Source organism: Elephantulus edwardii, unplaced genomic scaffold (genome assembly GCF_000299155.1).
Source record: "Elephantulus edwardii isolate Elephantulus edwardi_28Jun2011 unplaced genomic scaffold, EleEdw1.0 scaffold00050, whole genome shotgun sequence".
Classification (NCBI taxonomy): domain Eukaryota; kingdom Metazoa; phylum Chordata; class Mammalia; order Macroscelidea; family Macroscelididae; genus Elephantulus; species Elephantulus edwardii.
In genome coordinates this window covers 8546043-8561144 of record NW_006399800.1, presented here as the reverse complement: position 1 = coordinate 8561144, position 15102 = coordinate 8546043, and the positions used below count along the sequence as shown (strand labels likewise).

The window sequence follows — 15102 nt, the reverse complement described above, 5'->3', positions numbered from 1 at the left end:
AGGCTATTTTTTGTTTCTTGTAATAATGTTTTGTAATTTTCTTTGAATAGTTCTTTTGTGCTTCTAGTTATATTTAATACCAAATATTTAATCTTGTGATTAGCTATTGTGAAGGGTATTGCTTTTCTTAGCTCCAGCTCTGTATTCAACAAATGAGAATCTTAACCTACATTGTACCATTCTTATCATCTCTCAAATTCTTGAGCTCATTTTTACAGTCAGTGTGTACTGATGTGAGTCTTCCTCCCTTTCGCTGACCCTCCACTCTACCCTGAATGTTGTTTAGTTCCAGAGACTAGCCCCTCTTGACAACATGTCCAGAACTTGTGGGATGAAGTGTCAACATCTTTGACTCTAAGGACCACTCTGCACTTTCTCCAAGACAAACATGTTTGGTGTTTTAGGCAGTACATGGGATGTTCGGTATTCTTCAACATCACAATCTAAAAGGTATCAATTCTTCTGTCATCCTTATTCATTGTCCAGTTTTTAGATACATGGAGAGCAATTGAAAATATCATGTCTTGGCTGCAGCACACTTTAGTCTTTAAATAGACATTGTTGCTCTTTAATACTTTGAAGAGGTTCTTGGCATCAGATTTTCCTAATGCAACTTGTCTTTTGATGAGGGCCTGTGGTAAGAAGCTGCTCTGCAATTATAAAGGCACTTGGTTCAAATCCACCTGAAGTTCTGCAGGAGAAGAATGGACAGTCTCCTCTTGTGCAATTTATTGCCTCTGAAATACTATTGGAGAGTCAGCTATGAGTTTATTCTGACTTTATGGCAAGCAATAACACGATAGGACAAGGTTCATAGGGTGGCTATGAGTGATACTTGGCTGTACCTAATAACAACACCAACAACTACCAATATGGGTGTCCAAAGTATTTAAAAATTAAATTAAGTACCTTTTCCTGTCCAGTTTCCTGCCCTTAGCCAGTTGTGAGGATGATTTTATAATGTCAACAACACAGAGCTCTCCAGGTTGTATGATACTGATGTACATTGTGGTTGGTGATGAGATGTAAGAATCAGACATAATTTCATCTAAAGAACAAAAGTATCTTCTCTTCCTTCATAATCCCTGAGGAACGTAAATTAATTTCATTTACATAAAAAGAGAATTGTATGTACACTGAGAATTAAATAAGTTTGGTCAATATGAATGTATCCAGTAAAGAGTAGGTATATAAGATTGATGAGTCCCGCTCCAATCCTAATGCCACATTACTCTTCATAGAGTCCAACTTCTCAGATAATTTTCTCAGCATATAAATTGAACAGGTATGGAGACAGAATATAATCCTGACACACTCTCTTCTCAATTCCAAACCATGCAATGCTCCCCTGCTCCATTCACACAACAGCCTCCTCATCCAGATATAGGTTCCTCATGAGCATAATCAAATATTCTGGGATTCCCATTCTTCTCAATGTCAGCCACAAATTATTATGATCCACACCGTTAAACACCTTTGCATAGTCAATAAAGCACCAATAGACATTCTTCTGGTGTTCCTTACTTTCAGCCAGGATCCATCTGACATCAGGTGTCATGGCCTCTTCTAAATCCCACTTGAATTTCTGGCAGTTCCTTATTTATGTACTGTTTGAGACGTTTTGAAATGGCTTACTTGTTAAAAGTTAGGAGCACTGGAAGCACCTATTGCAAAAGATCAAGAAATACAGCCTTCGGTATGGATTGCATCTCAATATCAAGGAACTAAAAATTTTTACCTCTTGACCAATAGACAGTGTCATGATAGATGGAGAGGAGATTGAAATTGTCAACAGCTTCAATATTGCTTGTATCCATAATTAGCAACCTTGTTATGAGCAGTCAGAAAAAAGGAGATACATTGCACTGGGAAAATCTGCAGTTAGTAATCTTTCCAAGTTACTGAGGAGTAGTGATGTCAGTTTGAGAACTAAGGTGCATCTGATTCAGGTCATAGTCTTTCTGATTACTAGCAATGCACCTGAGACCTAGATAATGAATAAGAATGACACGGGGAAAAAATTGACAGCTTTGATCTGTGGTGTTGGAAAAGAACACTGAAAATTCATGGACAGCCAAGACCACAAACAGATATGTCTTAGAGAGTGTGCAGCCGGAGTGCTCTTTGGAAGCAAGAATGATGAGGATTCGCCTCACATACTTTGGGTATATTGCTATGAGGTGTTATTCCTTGGAGGAGAACATGATGTTGGGAAGGATAGAAGGTAGGCAAAGGAGAGGAAGGTTCTTGACCAGGTGGATTGACTGCTGCAATGAGCTCTTGTGTGTGTAAGGAAGTATGAGGATGGTGCAGGACAGGATTAGATTCAGATCTTTTGTGCATAGGGTCACTATGAGTTGTACCCGACCTGACAGCACCTAACAACAACAATATAAGATTAGTTATCCTCTTTCAATCTCAGTTTTCTATAGGGCATAGAAATCTAGAAACCTTTTAAGTCGACTTTTAGTACTATGCACTAAGATTAATAGCACTTTATTAATCTGAAACCTCAAGTCAACATAATCATAAATGCTCATCCAGTTATATAAATCCATAATGTCAGATACTAACAACTCCATCTGCATCTCAGTTCCACAATTCCTCTATGATCTTTTGAATTTGGTGAAAAGATATTCTAGAAAGTCCTACAGAGACTCAGACCCATCAGGGGATTGACTCATGTAACTGCAGATATGCAGGCTGGGCTTTTTGCATGAAGTGGGAGAGCAATGGGCCAGCCTAAATGTCTCTAAAGGCTTAAATACAGTCATGTTGTCACTCCTATGTTGATATTTTCATGCACTCCCCCAGTGTGCAGAGTGCTCTCTTATTTTGATCCTCCAGGTTTATGAGACCATGAATCTGCAATTAAGGTAGATGGAGACCAGAGGGGCTAAAGTAATTAATAAAAAAAACAACCAACTTCAGGTTTTCATTTTTCATTTTATTTCTTTTAAAAATGTAAGCCAGGTCTCTGCATGTCTAGTTAATTGAATACCTTACTTGATAATTTCTTGATGTGTTCCAGACTGGTCTTTTGCCTAGAGCACTAGACCATGGCACCACTGATTGGCAGGACCTCACACCCTCCAGCTGGAAGAACACTGTCCTGCTGCCTGGACCACTGAACACACCTGAAAAACCTTATCTGACTGCAGGGACACTCCTGTCCACTGTCTGCAGCCAACCCAACCTTTTCCTGGAAGTCTTGGCCATGCTGCCTGGAAGTCCCACTCCCCAATCAGAAGTTCCACCCTACCACCAAAAAGTCCAATCCCTGATGCCCAGAAGCCCTGCCTACACCACCAGGAGGTCCTGGTCCCACCATCTGGAGGACCTGGTGCCACAGCCTGGAAGCCCTAATCCCAGCACCGGGAGGACACCTGCTGCCACCCCTCTGAAATGTACCAGAGATATCAGTATCAGGTGTACCTACTTCATTTCCTCTCTCCTCCCAAAGCATAAGCTGCCTTTAGCCTGGAGCAGATTGGACTGGCCTAGCTGCGGCAGTTGTGTGACAGAGGAGGATGCTAATTCGCAAGCCTTTTCTCTCTCTAACTGAAGCAAGTCTTCCCTGGAGTAAAAATTTCAGAAAGAAACCCAGGTAGGGTACCTGCCCCACCTTCCTCTGAAACAGTGACATCAATCAAGAGCCTGTTATTGCCCCAGGCATGAAAAACTCTACCACAGCTATGTCACCTAAGAAGTAGGCTACCTCACACCCTACACAAACCCAAAACAAGATGTCACCCCAAAAAAGTGACACAGTATCAATGGATTTCCTGAATCCAGAAAGTCTGATGGAACTTTCTGAAACAGAATTTAAAAGAATAATGATTGAATATTTTCAATGGGTAAAAGACAAACTTGAAGAATTACAGGATATTGCAAGAAAAAACCAAGAGGAGCTTAAAAAACAATTCAAACAATAGATAAAACAAATGTGGCATTAGAGACTGTAGCAAAACAAGAAACCACAATCCAAAATATGAGGACCAATGTTTCAGAGGCTGTCAACATATTGTAGGAACCCAGGAACAGAGCTGAAGAGATGGAGCACAGAACCAGTAAAATAGAAGATAGAATTGTCACCATTGATAGTCTAGAACAAAACAGAAGAATAAAAAAGGAAGGGAAAAGGAAACCTAAGACTAATGTGGGACACCATCATGAGAAATAAGAGGCACATAATGAGAATCCTAGAATAGGAAGAAGCAAATAAAGACACTGAAAACGTTGTGAAAGAATTACTAGAAGAAAATTTTCCGGGCATAATGAAGAATGAGAGAATATATATATAAATACATATATATTTAAGATGCTGAGCAAACACCATATAGAATAGACCTCAAAAGAAAAATACCAAGGCATATCATAGACAAACTTGCTAGAACCAAAAATAAGGAGAGAATTCTGAAGGCAGGGAGGGAGAAACAAAGTGTAACTTATAAGGGAGAGTAAATTAGCTTAAATGCTGTTTTCTCAGCAGAAACCATGCAAGCAAGAACGCAATGGCATGACAAAGAAGATGTAAAGAACACAACTGTCAACCATTAATTCTATACCCAACAAAACTGTCCAACAAATATGAAGGAGAGATCAAGATATTCTCAAAAAATCAGAATCTAAGGGAGTTTGTAAAAACAAGACCAGTATTGCAGGTAACACTGAGAGATGTCCTGCTTACCGAAGTGTCACAGAAAGCAGGATGGACCCTAAAACCCACCAATAACCTAAAAGAACTCAACAAAATAATAGCAATTAAACTTTACCTCTCAATAATCACACGGAATGTGACTGGTTTTAATGTACCACTGAAGAGAAAGAAAGTAGCAGATTGGATAAGACTCCACAATCCATCAATAGGATGTCTACAAGAGATACACCTGAAAAGTGAAGATAAAGAAAGACTAAAACATTAAGGTGGAAAAAAAATTATACCAAGCAAATGTCAACCAGGAAAAAAAGCAGGAATAGTGATATTGATCACTGGTAAAATAGATTTCAATGCAAAAACCATTATAAAGGACAAGGAAGGACACTATACAATAATTAAAGGGTCAATAGAACAAGAGGATACAATAATAATAATAAATATCTATGTACAAAATTATAGAGCAGCAAAATATATAAAACAAACACTAACAAAACATAAAAAAGGAATTAGACAATATCATCATAGTAGTTGGAGACTTCAATACACCAATCTCAATAAAAGATACTACCAGAAAGAAACTCAAGAAAGATGCTGAAGAATTAAACCAAACCATAAACAAATTCGATCTCATAGTTATTTATAGGCTAATGAACAGAGGGAGGGGAAGACAGTATATCTTCTTTTGCAATGTGCATGGAACATTCTCCAGAATAGATCATATTTTAGGTCACAAGGCAAGCATCAATAAATGAAAAAACAGAAATAATCTAAACCATCTTCTTAGACCACAATGCTACAAAATTAGAAATTAATAACCAGAGGATAAAGGAGGAAAACACATACATTTGGAAGCTGAACAACACTTTGCTCGAACATGAGTAGGTAATAGGAGAAATAAAAAATGAAATTAAAAAGTTCATTGAAACAAATGACAATGGAAACACAAACAAAACCTCTGGGAAATAGCCACAGCAGTAATCACAGATCAATTTACAGCAATAAGCAAACACATAAAAGGACAGGAAAAAACAATCATTGACTCTCTAACCCATCACCTCAAACAAATTGAAAAAGAACATCAAGAAAACCCAATAACCTCTATAAAAACTGAAATTATTAAAAATAGGACTGAAATAAATGAAATGTAGAAAAGAAAAATAACTGAAATCATCAACAAGACCAGGAGTTGGTTTTTCGAAAAGGTAAAAAAAATCAACAAACCACTAACAAAACTAAGAAAGGGAAAGAACAAAATGACACAAATTATCTTCTTAAGAAATGACACAGGCAATGTCACAACAGAACCAACTAAAATAAAAAGTCTAACAAGGGAATATTATGAAAAACTGTACTCAAACAAACATGAAAGCCTAGGGGAAATGGGCAAATACTTAGAAACTCACAACCGACCTAAACTGACACAAGCAGAAATGGAACACTTGAACAGACCTATTATAAAAGAAGAAATTGAAAAGGTAATAAAACAACTTCCAACCAAAAAAAGCCCAAGACCAGATAGTTTTACAAGTGAATTTTATCAAACATTCTGAGAAGATCTGTCATCAGTTCTACATAAAGTATTTTAGAAAATAGAAAAAGATGGAATTCTCCCAGATTCATTCTATGAAGGAAATATATGCTTGATACCAAAGCCAGGTTGAGACACCACCAAATTAGAAAAACTATGGGCCAATATCTCTCATGAACATTGATGCAAAAATCCTGAATAAAATAATGGCCAATAGGATTCAACAATACATTTAAAAAAATAATTCATCATGACCAAGTGGAATTCATAACAGTTATGCAAAGATTGTTCAACATAAGAAAAACAATTAGTGTAATTCATTACCTTACCAAAGCAAAGAACAAAAATCACATGATGCTATCAATTGATGCAGAAAAAGCCTTTGACAAAATCCAACACTCTTTCCTGATTGAAACACTCAACAAAATAAGAATAGAGGGGAATTTCCTCAATATAGTAAAAAGTGTATATGCAAACCTGAGAGCCAATATTTTTCTCAATTGAGAGAGATTAAAAGCATTCTCCTTGAGAACAGAAACTAGGCAAGGATGTCCGCTATCACATCTCCTATTCAATATTGTGTTGGAAGTCTTATTGCTGTTGTTGTTATGTGCTATCGAGTCACTTGCAACTCATAGCGACCCTATGTACAACAGCCCTAAACCCTGCTCTATCCTGTGTTAGCAATAGCAATAAGACAAGAGAAGGAAATAAGAATATCCAAATTGGCAAAGAGGAAGTAAAATTGTCTTTATATGCAGGTAATATGATAGTATGCTTAGAAAACCCTAAAGATTCAGCAAGAAAACTACTGGACTTAGTTAACCAATTCAGCATAGTGGCAGAATACAAGATAAACTGGATTTCTCTACAGTGACAATGAGAATACAGAATTGGAGCTGAGAAAAACAATACCCATCACAACATCTAAATCACAAGATTAAATACTTGGGAATAAATCTAACTAGAAACACAGGAAAATTTTATTCAAAGAAAATTACAAAACATTACTACAATAAACAAAAAGAAATCTGGAGAAATGGAAGAATATACCTTGCTATTGGATAGGAAGACTCACTATTGTGAAAATGACGATTCTACCAAAGACAATCTACACATTCAATCCAACCCCAATACAAATAACAATTCCATTCTTCAATGAGATGGAAAAGGCAATTTCTAATTTCATCTGGAATGGAAAGAGACCCTAAATAAGCAAAGAACTCCTTATAAAGAGAAAGAAGGTAGGAGGCATTGTGGTGGTCAAGATAGTGTGGTACTGGTACAATGACAGACACAGAGCAATGGAATAGAATTGAAACTCAGAAATCAGCTCATCTACCTATAGTCAACCGGTATTTGACAAGGAGAAGAAATCAGTGCAGTGGGAAATGACAGCCTTTCTAAAAAATGATGTTGGCAAAATTGGAAAACTATCAGCAGAAAACTCAAGACCCACACTTCACACCATACACAAAAATCAACTCAAAGTGGATCAAGGACCTAGGATTAAAACTAAGGACTATAAACTTCATCAGAAAAAAGCTTGGAAGAACTCTAGTAGCCCTAATCCACAGCATGAAGAGTCTTCCAAGCATCCTGAAAAACCTACAACCAGGAAAGGATAAAATAGATGAATGGGACCTTCTAAGACTCAAATCCCTATGCACATCCAAAACCTTCTATTTATAGAATACTCAACGACCACAAGAAGATAAAAGTAAACAACCCAATTGTGAAGTGGGCACAGGATATGAATAGACACTTCACCAAAGAAGACATTCAGATGGTGAACAAACACATGAAGAAATGTTCAAATCCCTAGCTCTAAGAGAGATGCAAATCAAAACTACTATGAGATAGCTCACCCCAGTAAGAATAGCAAAATTCAACAGAGCAGCAATCCACGCTCAGATGTGTCTCACTTCAGCCTCTGATTTTCCACTGCTATCACACTGCTCTTATCTAGACCCAGGTTGAAGCGGAGCAGACTCTGGTCTAAATGAATGAGCAATAAATTTTCCAATTTTTCTTTCTTGTTTATAGTGACAATCCCGTTTTCTAACACTAAATTTGCTCATTTTAAGCCTGAATGACAAGACTGACCAAATCCCTAATTAGTCAACTACATGTGCATGTTCCCACTTAAAAGGTGCTTATCTGCCTCATTCATATCATTAGTAGAGACCAACCCAGCCATGTGGTGAAAATCAAAGTCACTGGCTAGGAAAGCCACTTTGAAAAATAAACTTATGGTTGTTTTTGTTATGTGCCGTCGAGTCGCTTGCAACTCATAGAGACCCTATGCACAACATCCCTAAACTCTGTTGTCCTGTGTCAATCACTGTCTCCGATACACGCATCCCGATTATCCCAGTCACTGAATCAATCCACCTCATAGAGGGCCTTCCCCTCCTCTGTTGTCCCTCCACCCTCCCAAGCATGATGTCCTTCTCCAAGGACCAGTCTCTCCTCACAACATGTCTAAAGTATGTTAGACGGAGCCTCAGAATCCTTGCCTCCAAGGAGCCACCCGATTTAACCCTTTCCAGGACAAATCTGTTTGTTTTCCTAGCAGTCCATGGTACTCTCAATACTCTTCTCTAATACCACAGCTCAAAGGTATCAATTCTCCTTCTATTCTCCTTGGTCACTGTCCAACTCTCCGGTGCATAGGAGGAGACTAAGGTGCATTTGATACAGGCCATGGTCTTCATGGCCTGTATCAAATGCACCTTAGTCTCCAGAGAGACACCATTGTTCTTCAGTACTTTGGAGAGGTCCCTAACAGCAGACTTTCCCATGGCAATGCGCCTTTTAATTTCCTGGCTACTGGTGCCCAGAGTGTTGACTGTGGAGCCATAGGTGAGCTATATAATCTGTTGTTCAATCTTGGATACATTAGGAAGTAAAAGAGTGTTATTAACACGTTAGGAAGCTCTAATGCCCTCATGATAAGGAGTTAAGCTGCCAACTCCAAGGCACGAGGTTCAAATCCAATGGTTGCTTCTTGGGGAAAAAAGGGCAATCTCCTCCTGTGAGATTTACAGTCTCTGAAAGCCAGCTTTGAGGGTCATCTATGACTTAGTTTCAACTCTATGGTACATAACAACAATAACATTAAAAAAAAATGCATCAGAGCAGCCAAATTGAAGATCCCAAATTCTGTTCACTCAAGGTCATTTAGCTTATTATGAGAAAATTCCAGTAGCTCTTAGCGTAACTTATTTACTCTTATTTGCACTAAGCATGTCAAGATTTCTTCTTTGGTTTCTAATTCTCATGACAGGCTGCTCTGGTGGCTTAGTCCCTTGGGAGTTGTTCTGTTAATCTAAAGGCTGCACTGGTTATTCACATCCACCAATGGCCCCAAGTAAGAGAAATGGGAAATCTTTCCTTTATGGTTTACAGCCTTGGAGCCTCCTGACAGGATTAGTTATGAGTTGGTTCAAACCCAACAACAGTGAGTTGAGTTGAGTTGAGTTGAATTTTTATGGCAAAGGATAGAAATGTAACAAAGAAAGACACTGACCACATACACAAGGACTTGCTGTTGTTGTTATGTGCCATCAAGTTGCTTGTGACTAATGGTGATGCTATGTGAAATAGCTGTGAACCCTGCCCTATATTGAACCAATTTTATCATCCCTGACACACCTAACCCCAGTCACATAGTCAATCTAATTCTTCCAGGATCTTCTTTTCTTGCACTGTCCCTTCACCCTCCTGAGCATTATGTCTTCTCCAAGGACGATCCTTTCTGACTATATGCCCAAGAATGTAACCCACAACTTTAAAATCTTTGTCTCCAGGGAGCAGCCTGATTTCACCCTTTTCAGGACAGACCTGTTTGTTCTCCTAGCAGTCCACAGTATGTTCCATACTCTTCTCTAGTACTACAACTTCAAGGCATCAATTCTTCTTCTACCATCCTTAGTCATTGTCCAGCTTTCTGATGCCTAGCAAGTAATTGCAAAGACCATGGCCTGAATCAGGCATACCTTACTCTCTAGATTGACATCCTTACACTATAGTACTCTGGAGAGGTTCCTGACAGCAGACTTTCCCAGTGCAATCATTTTTGATTACCTGGCTGATGGTGCCAAGGGTGTTGATTGTGAAGCCAAGCAAGCTGAAGCTGTTAACAATCTCAATCTTTTCTCCATCTATCATGATGTTGCAAATTGGCCCGGTAGTGAGAATCTTTATTTTCTTGATGTTGAACTTCAATCCATTTTGAAAGTTGTCGTGTTTGACCTTCTGCAGCAAAAATATTCCATTTAAAAGTTAGATAATACAGTTCTACACACTTTTATATGAAGGAAATATAGAATGGTACCAGCACTTATGTCCATAATATTGGCTTTGAGCTATGAAAGAAAATTTGATTCATTTTCAAATTATCTTATTTAAGGAGTTAGCGAGGCATGAGCTATATCACTGTTCAAAGTGTTTTCTTTCTCACAGAATAAATGTCTGATTCTTTGGAATAGCCAGTTAGAATATAATGGACTTAAACCCAAGCTAGGCCTAATTAATCCGAGTTAGCTTAACCCCACACTGAACCTACTCTAATACTCTGAACTCTGTGGGCAGCAGCAGAAGGGTTGTGGAGAAAGACAACAGAGCTCTTTGAGAAGGAACTCCAACTAAAGAAAACAGAAAATGCCAGAAGAGTGGTGACTGAGTGAAAGAGGGTCATTTCTGCGGAAGTGTGGTTCTTTCCATTACCTGGACTATTTCCTCCCCTTCCTCTTTCACTTCACATTGCAACATTGAACAATGCGGATTAATCTAAATCAAATTATGCTGAGTGACACATATCAGTCTCAAAAGGACAATTATATATGAGGCCACTATTGATAAAAAGCTAAGGAAAGGGATCACATAGTTAAGACAATTCTTAGATAATTACCGGGAATGGGAAAGGAGGAGAGTAAAAATTAATAGATTGATAAGTTAGATGAGGGGAAAGGCAATATACAATAAGGAGTTGATGATACTTTGTTTTCAATTAGTCAATTGCCAATTAGAGTTAGAAACCAAAATGTGTATGCATGACTGACTGAAACATCAATATGGTTTGTAAATTTGAGTGAAAACTCAAATGGTTTTTTAAAAGTTTTTTAGGGGAGAATTAATGATTAGGAGATTAGGAATGAAATCCACTTATCAATACTGTGTTCTCTCAGAGAAATCCTGCAAGATATCTAAACTTAGTAGTGACATTTCCCAGTCCCTGGGTCCCATTTGAGGTGTCTTTCCATCCAATATGCTTAAATCATCTACTTAAGTTTTCCTTCTGATTTATAAGTTTCCAAGTAAATAATATTTTCATTATTCATTTTCACTCTCAAGGGCCATAAAACATTAAAGAGGAAAAGGCAGTCTCTTTTAAATATTATTTTGGCAATGCCAAACTGCTTTCAAGAGTGGTTGTACCATTTTACAATACCACCAACAGTGTATGGAAGTTCCTGCCTCTCCACATCTTCTCCAACATGTATTGCTTCCTATCTTGCTAAACTTTGCCACTTCTACAAGGGTGAGATGATATCTCATCACAGTTTTTATTTGTGTCTCTCTTATTGCTAGTGATTTTGAGCATTTCTTTGCGTGTCTATTGGCCATCCAAATGTCCTCCTCAGTTGGCATTTCCTCAAAAAGATGGACATAGTATTTAATTGTATGGATATATCATAGTTTTTCTATCCATTCATTTGTTGATGGACATGGGTTGCTTCCATCTCTTTGCTATTGTAAATAAGGAAGTAATAAACATGGGTGTCTGTATACCTGTATGGATGGTGGTTCTTGTTTCTTTAGAATATATTCCCAATATTATGCAGCACTGAAAAACAAATAACTTGTAAAATATTACACAACCTGGTTGATCCTGGAGGAGATTATGCTGAGTGAACTATCTCAGTCACAAAAGGACAAATATTGCCTAACACCATTATTATAAAGCAGATATGACAAGGGAGTTGGGAGGAGAATAGGATAAGAGTGGATAGAAAATGAACATTGCACTGGAACAGATTAAGAAAAAAATTGTTTAAAAGGAATATATGAGTAGGCATTATACGTACAACAGCCTAAAATAAGAGGTGCATTGCAAAGAGGATTGGAGGTAGGGCAGGAAGGGAGGTAACTGTGCAACAATGAATGAATATTTTTTTTTAAAAAACAGTGAACTGACGAAGGGGAAGGAAAGGAGGGGGGGGGAATTGTAATGAGAATGAAAATCTAACTTTTCTGTAAACTTTTGTGATTAAAATCATAATTGCTGTTATGTACCACTGCGTTGCCTGAGACTCATAGCGACCTTATGTACAAGAGCTCTGAAGCCTGCCCTATCCAGAACCAGTCTCATTGACTTTGACATACCTACCCCCACTACCCTGTAATATTATTTAGAAAAAAAAATTTGAACGTAGAAACTCCGTATGACCCAGCTATTCCACCACTAGGAATATATTCCAAAGAAATTAAAACTGAGACACAAATGGAGATTTTTACACCATCGCAAGAACATGGAAACAGCCCAAATGCCCAACCACAACCAAATGGATTGAGAAATTGTGGTACATTCACACAATGGAATACTATACAGTACTCAGGAGCAACAATTGCAAAAATAGTATATAACTTGGGAGAGGCTGGAGAGTATTATGTTGGGTGAACTAACTCAGTCCCGTAAGGACAAACATTGCATAAGACCATTACTGTAAAAATCTAAGGATAATTAGTAAAACATACATGGAGACCCAAGAAGAGAAGGGTTGGGAGCAGAGTGGTAAGGATGGGTAAGGGGCAAAATCACAAGGTTGTACAATTTGGTGGGTGGAGGGAGGGGGTAAAAGAAATGGGAAATACCAGGTAGGGACCGGAAAAGACATGGTAATAATGATGCACTTGTTGCAGGAGATCAAGGAATACAGTCTTTAGTACTGATTGTGTCTCAATGTCATAAAAAATGAAGATTCTTACCACTAGACCAATAGGCAGTGTCATGATGGATGGAGAGGAGATTGAAACTGTCAACAGCTTCATCTTGCTTGAATCCACAATTAGCACCCTTGGTGCAATCAGTCAGTAAATAAGGAGACACATTGCAGTGGGAAAATATGCAGTTAGGGACCTTTCCAAAGTATTGAGGAGTCGTGATGTCAGTTTGAGAACTAAGGTGCGTTCAATTCAGGCCATATTCTTTCTGATTACTAGCTGTGCATCTGGAACCTGGACAATTAACAAGAAAAACAGACGAAGAATTGACTCCTTTGAGCTGTGGTCTTGGAGATGAGCACTGCACATCCCATGGCTGGCCAAGAGAATGAACAGATATTTCTTGGAGAGGGCGCAGCCAGAGTGCTCTTTGGGAACAAGAATGATGAGGCTTCATCTCGTATAATTTGGACACGTTGCTAGGAGCTGTTATTCCTTGGAGAGGGGCACGATGTTGGGAAGGGTGGAGGGTTGGCAAAAGAGAGAAAGACCCTCAACCAGGTGGATTGTTATGGTGACTGCTGCAATGGACTTTTGTGCCTCAGAAAGTGTGAGGATGGCACAGGATACAACAGGGTTCAGATCTTTTGTTCATAGGGTCGCTATGAGTCGTGCTCCACTCAATGGCACCTAATAACAACAACACAGTCCAATGGTGATTAATTTTATAAAACATAATGCATGGGAATGATTGTGTTAAACACAATGTGATCAAACAATAGTGTGAAACACAATGTATATGAACTTTTAAAGCAAACTAATATAATTTTTTTTCAATCCCCAAGGAGTTTTATTGGGCATACTGGGATGAGGCAGAGGGGCCTAGAAGAAAGTGTTGGGCCACTTGGTGGTGAACCATGGCTTATGCTGGCGACGCTGGACCCAATGGGGCAGTGGGAACTTGCTCTTGGAGTCATGGAACTGCTTGACTGCAGGCCGGCGGCGCTTGTTGGCTGAGATCTCCTCACCTTCATGATCTGGATAGAGTGGGCCCCGGGCACCATGTCGCGGTAGCACTGGGTGACAGCTCCTGCGGTGGTCAGGTCCCGGTATTCCCGGTACATGTTGTGGGTCCCACTGCCGGAGTCATAGCGCAGCCAGATGCCAAAGTTCTTCACACGCAAGGGGGACCTCTCGAACACCTGTCCACAGTATACAATCTCCCCAGAAGACTTGTTCATCTTCTTCAACTGTGACACAAAGTACCAGAAGCGGGGCTTAGCAAAGACATGGTTGGGGGAAAAGATGTGCATGCGGTAAAGTGGTGGAGTCCGACACTTGGGGGTGGGCAGGCAGCGCCCCACCACCTTGTACTCACGAAGTGTTCCAGAAGCCTTCATAGCGATCTCTCGGCGCTCGCCGCGATCCACAAAACCTAAAATAAAAGTCTTAAAATATGATCCTGGCAAAATTTGATAATTATTCTCAGGAAAATGAAACAGATTCCATACCTCAAACCATGTACAAAAGTAACTCAACATAGATCAAAGACATAACTGTATAAGACTTGAAACTTTGTATATCTTCAGAGAAAAAACATGAGGAAATAAAGATCTCTAATTTGAGGTGTAAATTTATTATCAATCATTACAAAAATGTAAAAAAGCAGCAGATAAACTATAGACTTTCTAAAAATTACATTCATATTTGCATTAAAAGATTTCTCTAAAACAATGAAAGAACTTAAAAATTGGAGGAAATATTTGGCAATGACATATTAGACAAGGGACTAAACTCTCAATTTTATAGAAAGCTTCAGCATCTAAATAACAAAAATACAATCCCATTTAAAAATGGAGAGAGGATATAACAAGTATTTCACTCAAAGAGAGATTCAGGTGCCCAATGAACATATGAAAACATTATCATGATCATTAGCTGTTCAAACTCAAAATACATTGCCATT

General features: G+C 38.6%; 1 protein-coding gene across 1 annotated transcript; it reads right to left on the bottom strand.

The window, feature by feature from the left end:
• Nucleotides 1–13969: 13969 nt before the first annotated feature.
• On the bottom strand, nucleotides 13970–14536 carry LOC102853171 (60S ribosomal protein L18a-like). Its single transcript, XM_006886697.1, has one exon. The coding sequence runs from the start codon at nucleotides 14534–14536 to the stop codon at nucleotides 13970–13972; it is 567 nt and encodes a 188-aa protein (XP_006886759.1).
• Between the last annotated feature and the right edge of the window lie 566 nt (nucleotides 14537–15102).

Excerpts from the sequence above, each read along its gene's own strand:
- LOC102853171 (XM_006886697.1), bottom strand. The coding sequence starts at position 14,536 with ATGAAGGCTTCTGGAACACTTCGTGAGTACAAGGTGGTGGGGCGCTGC.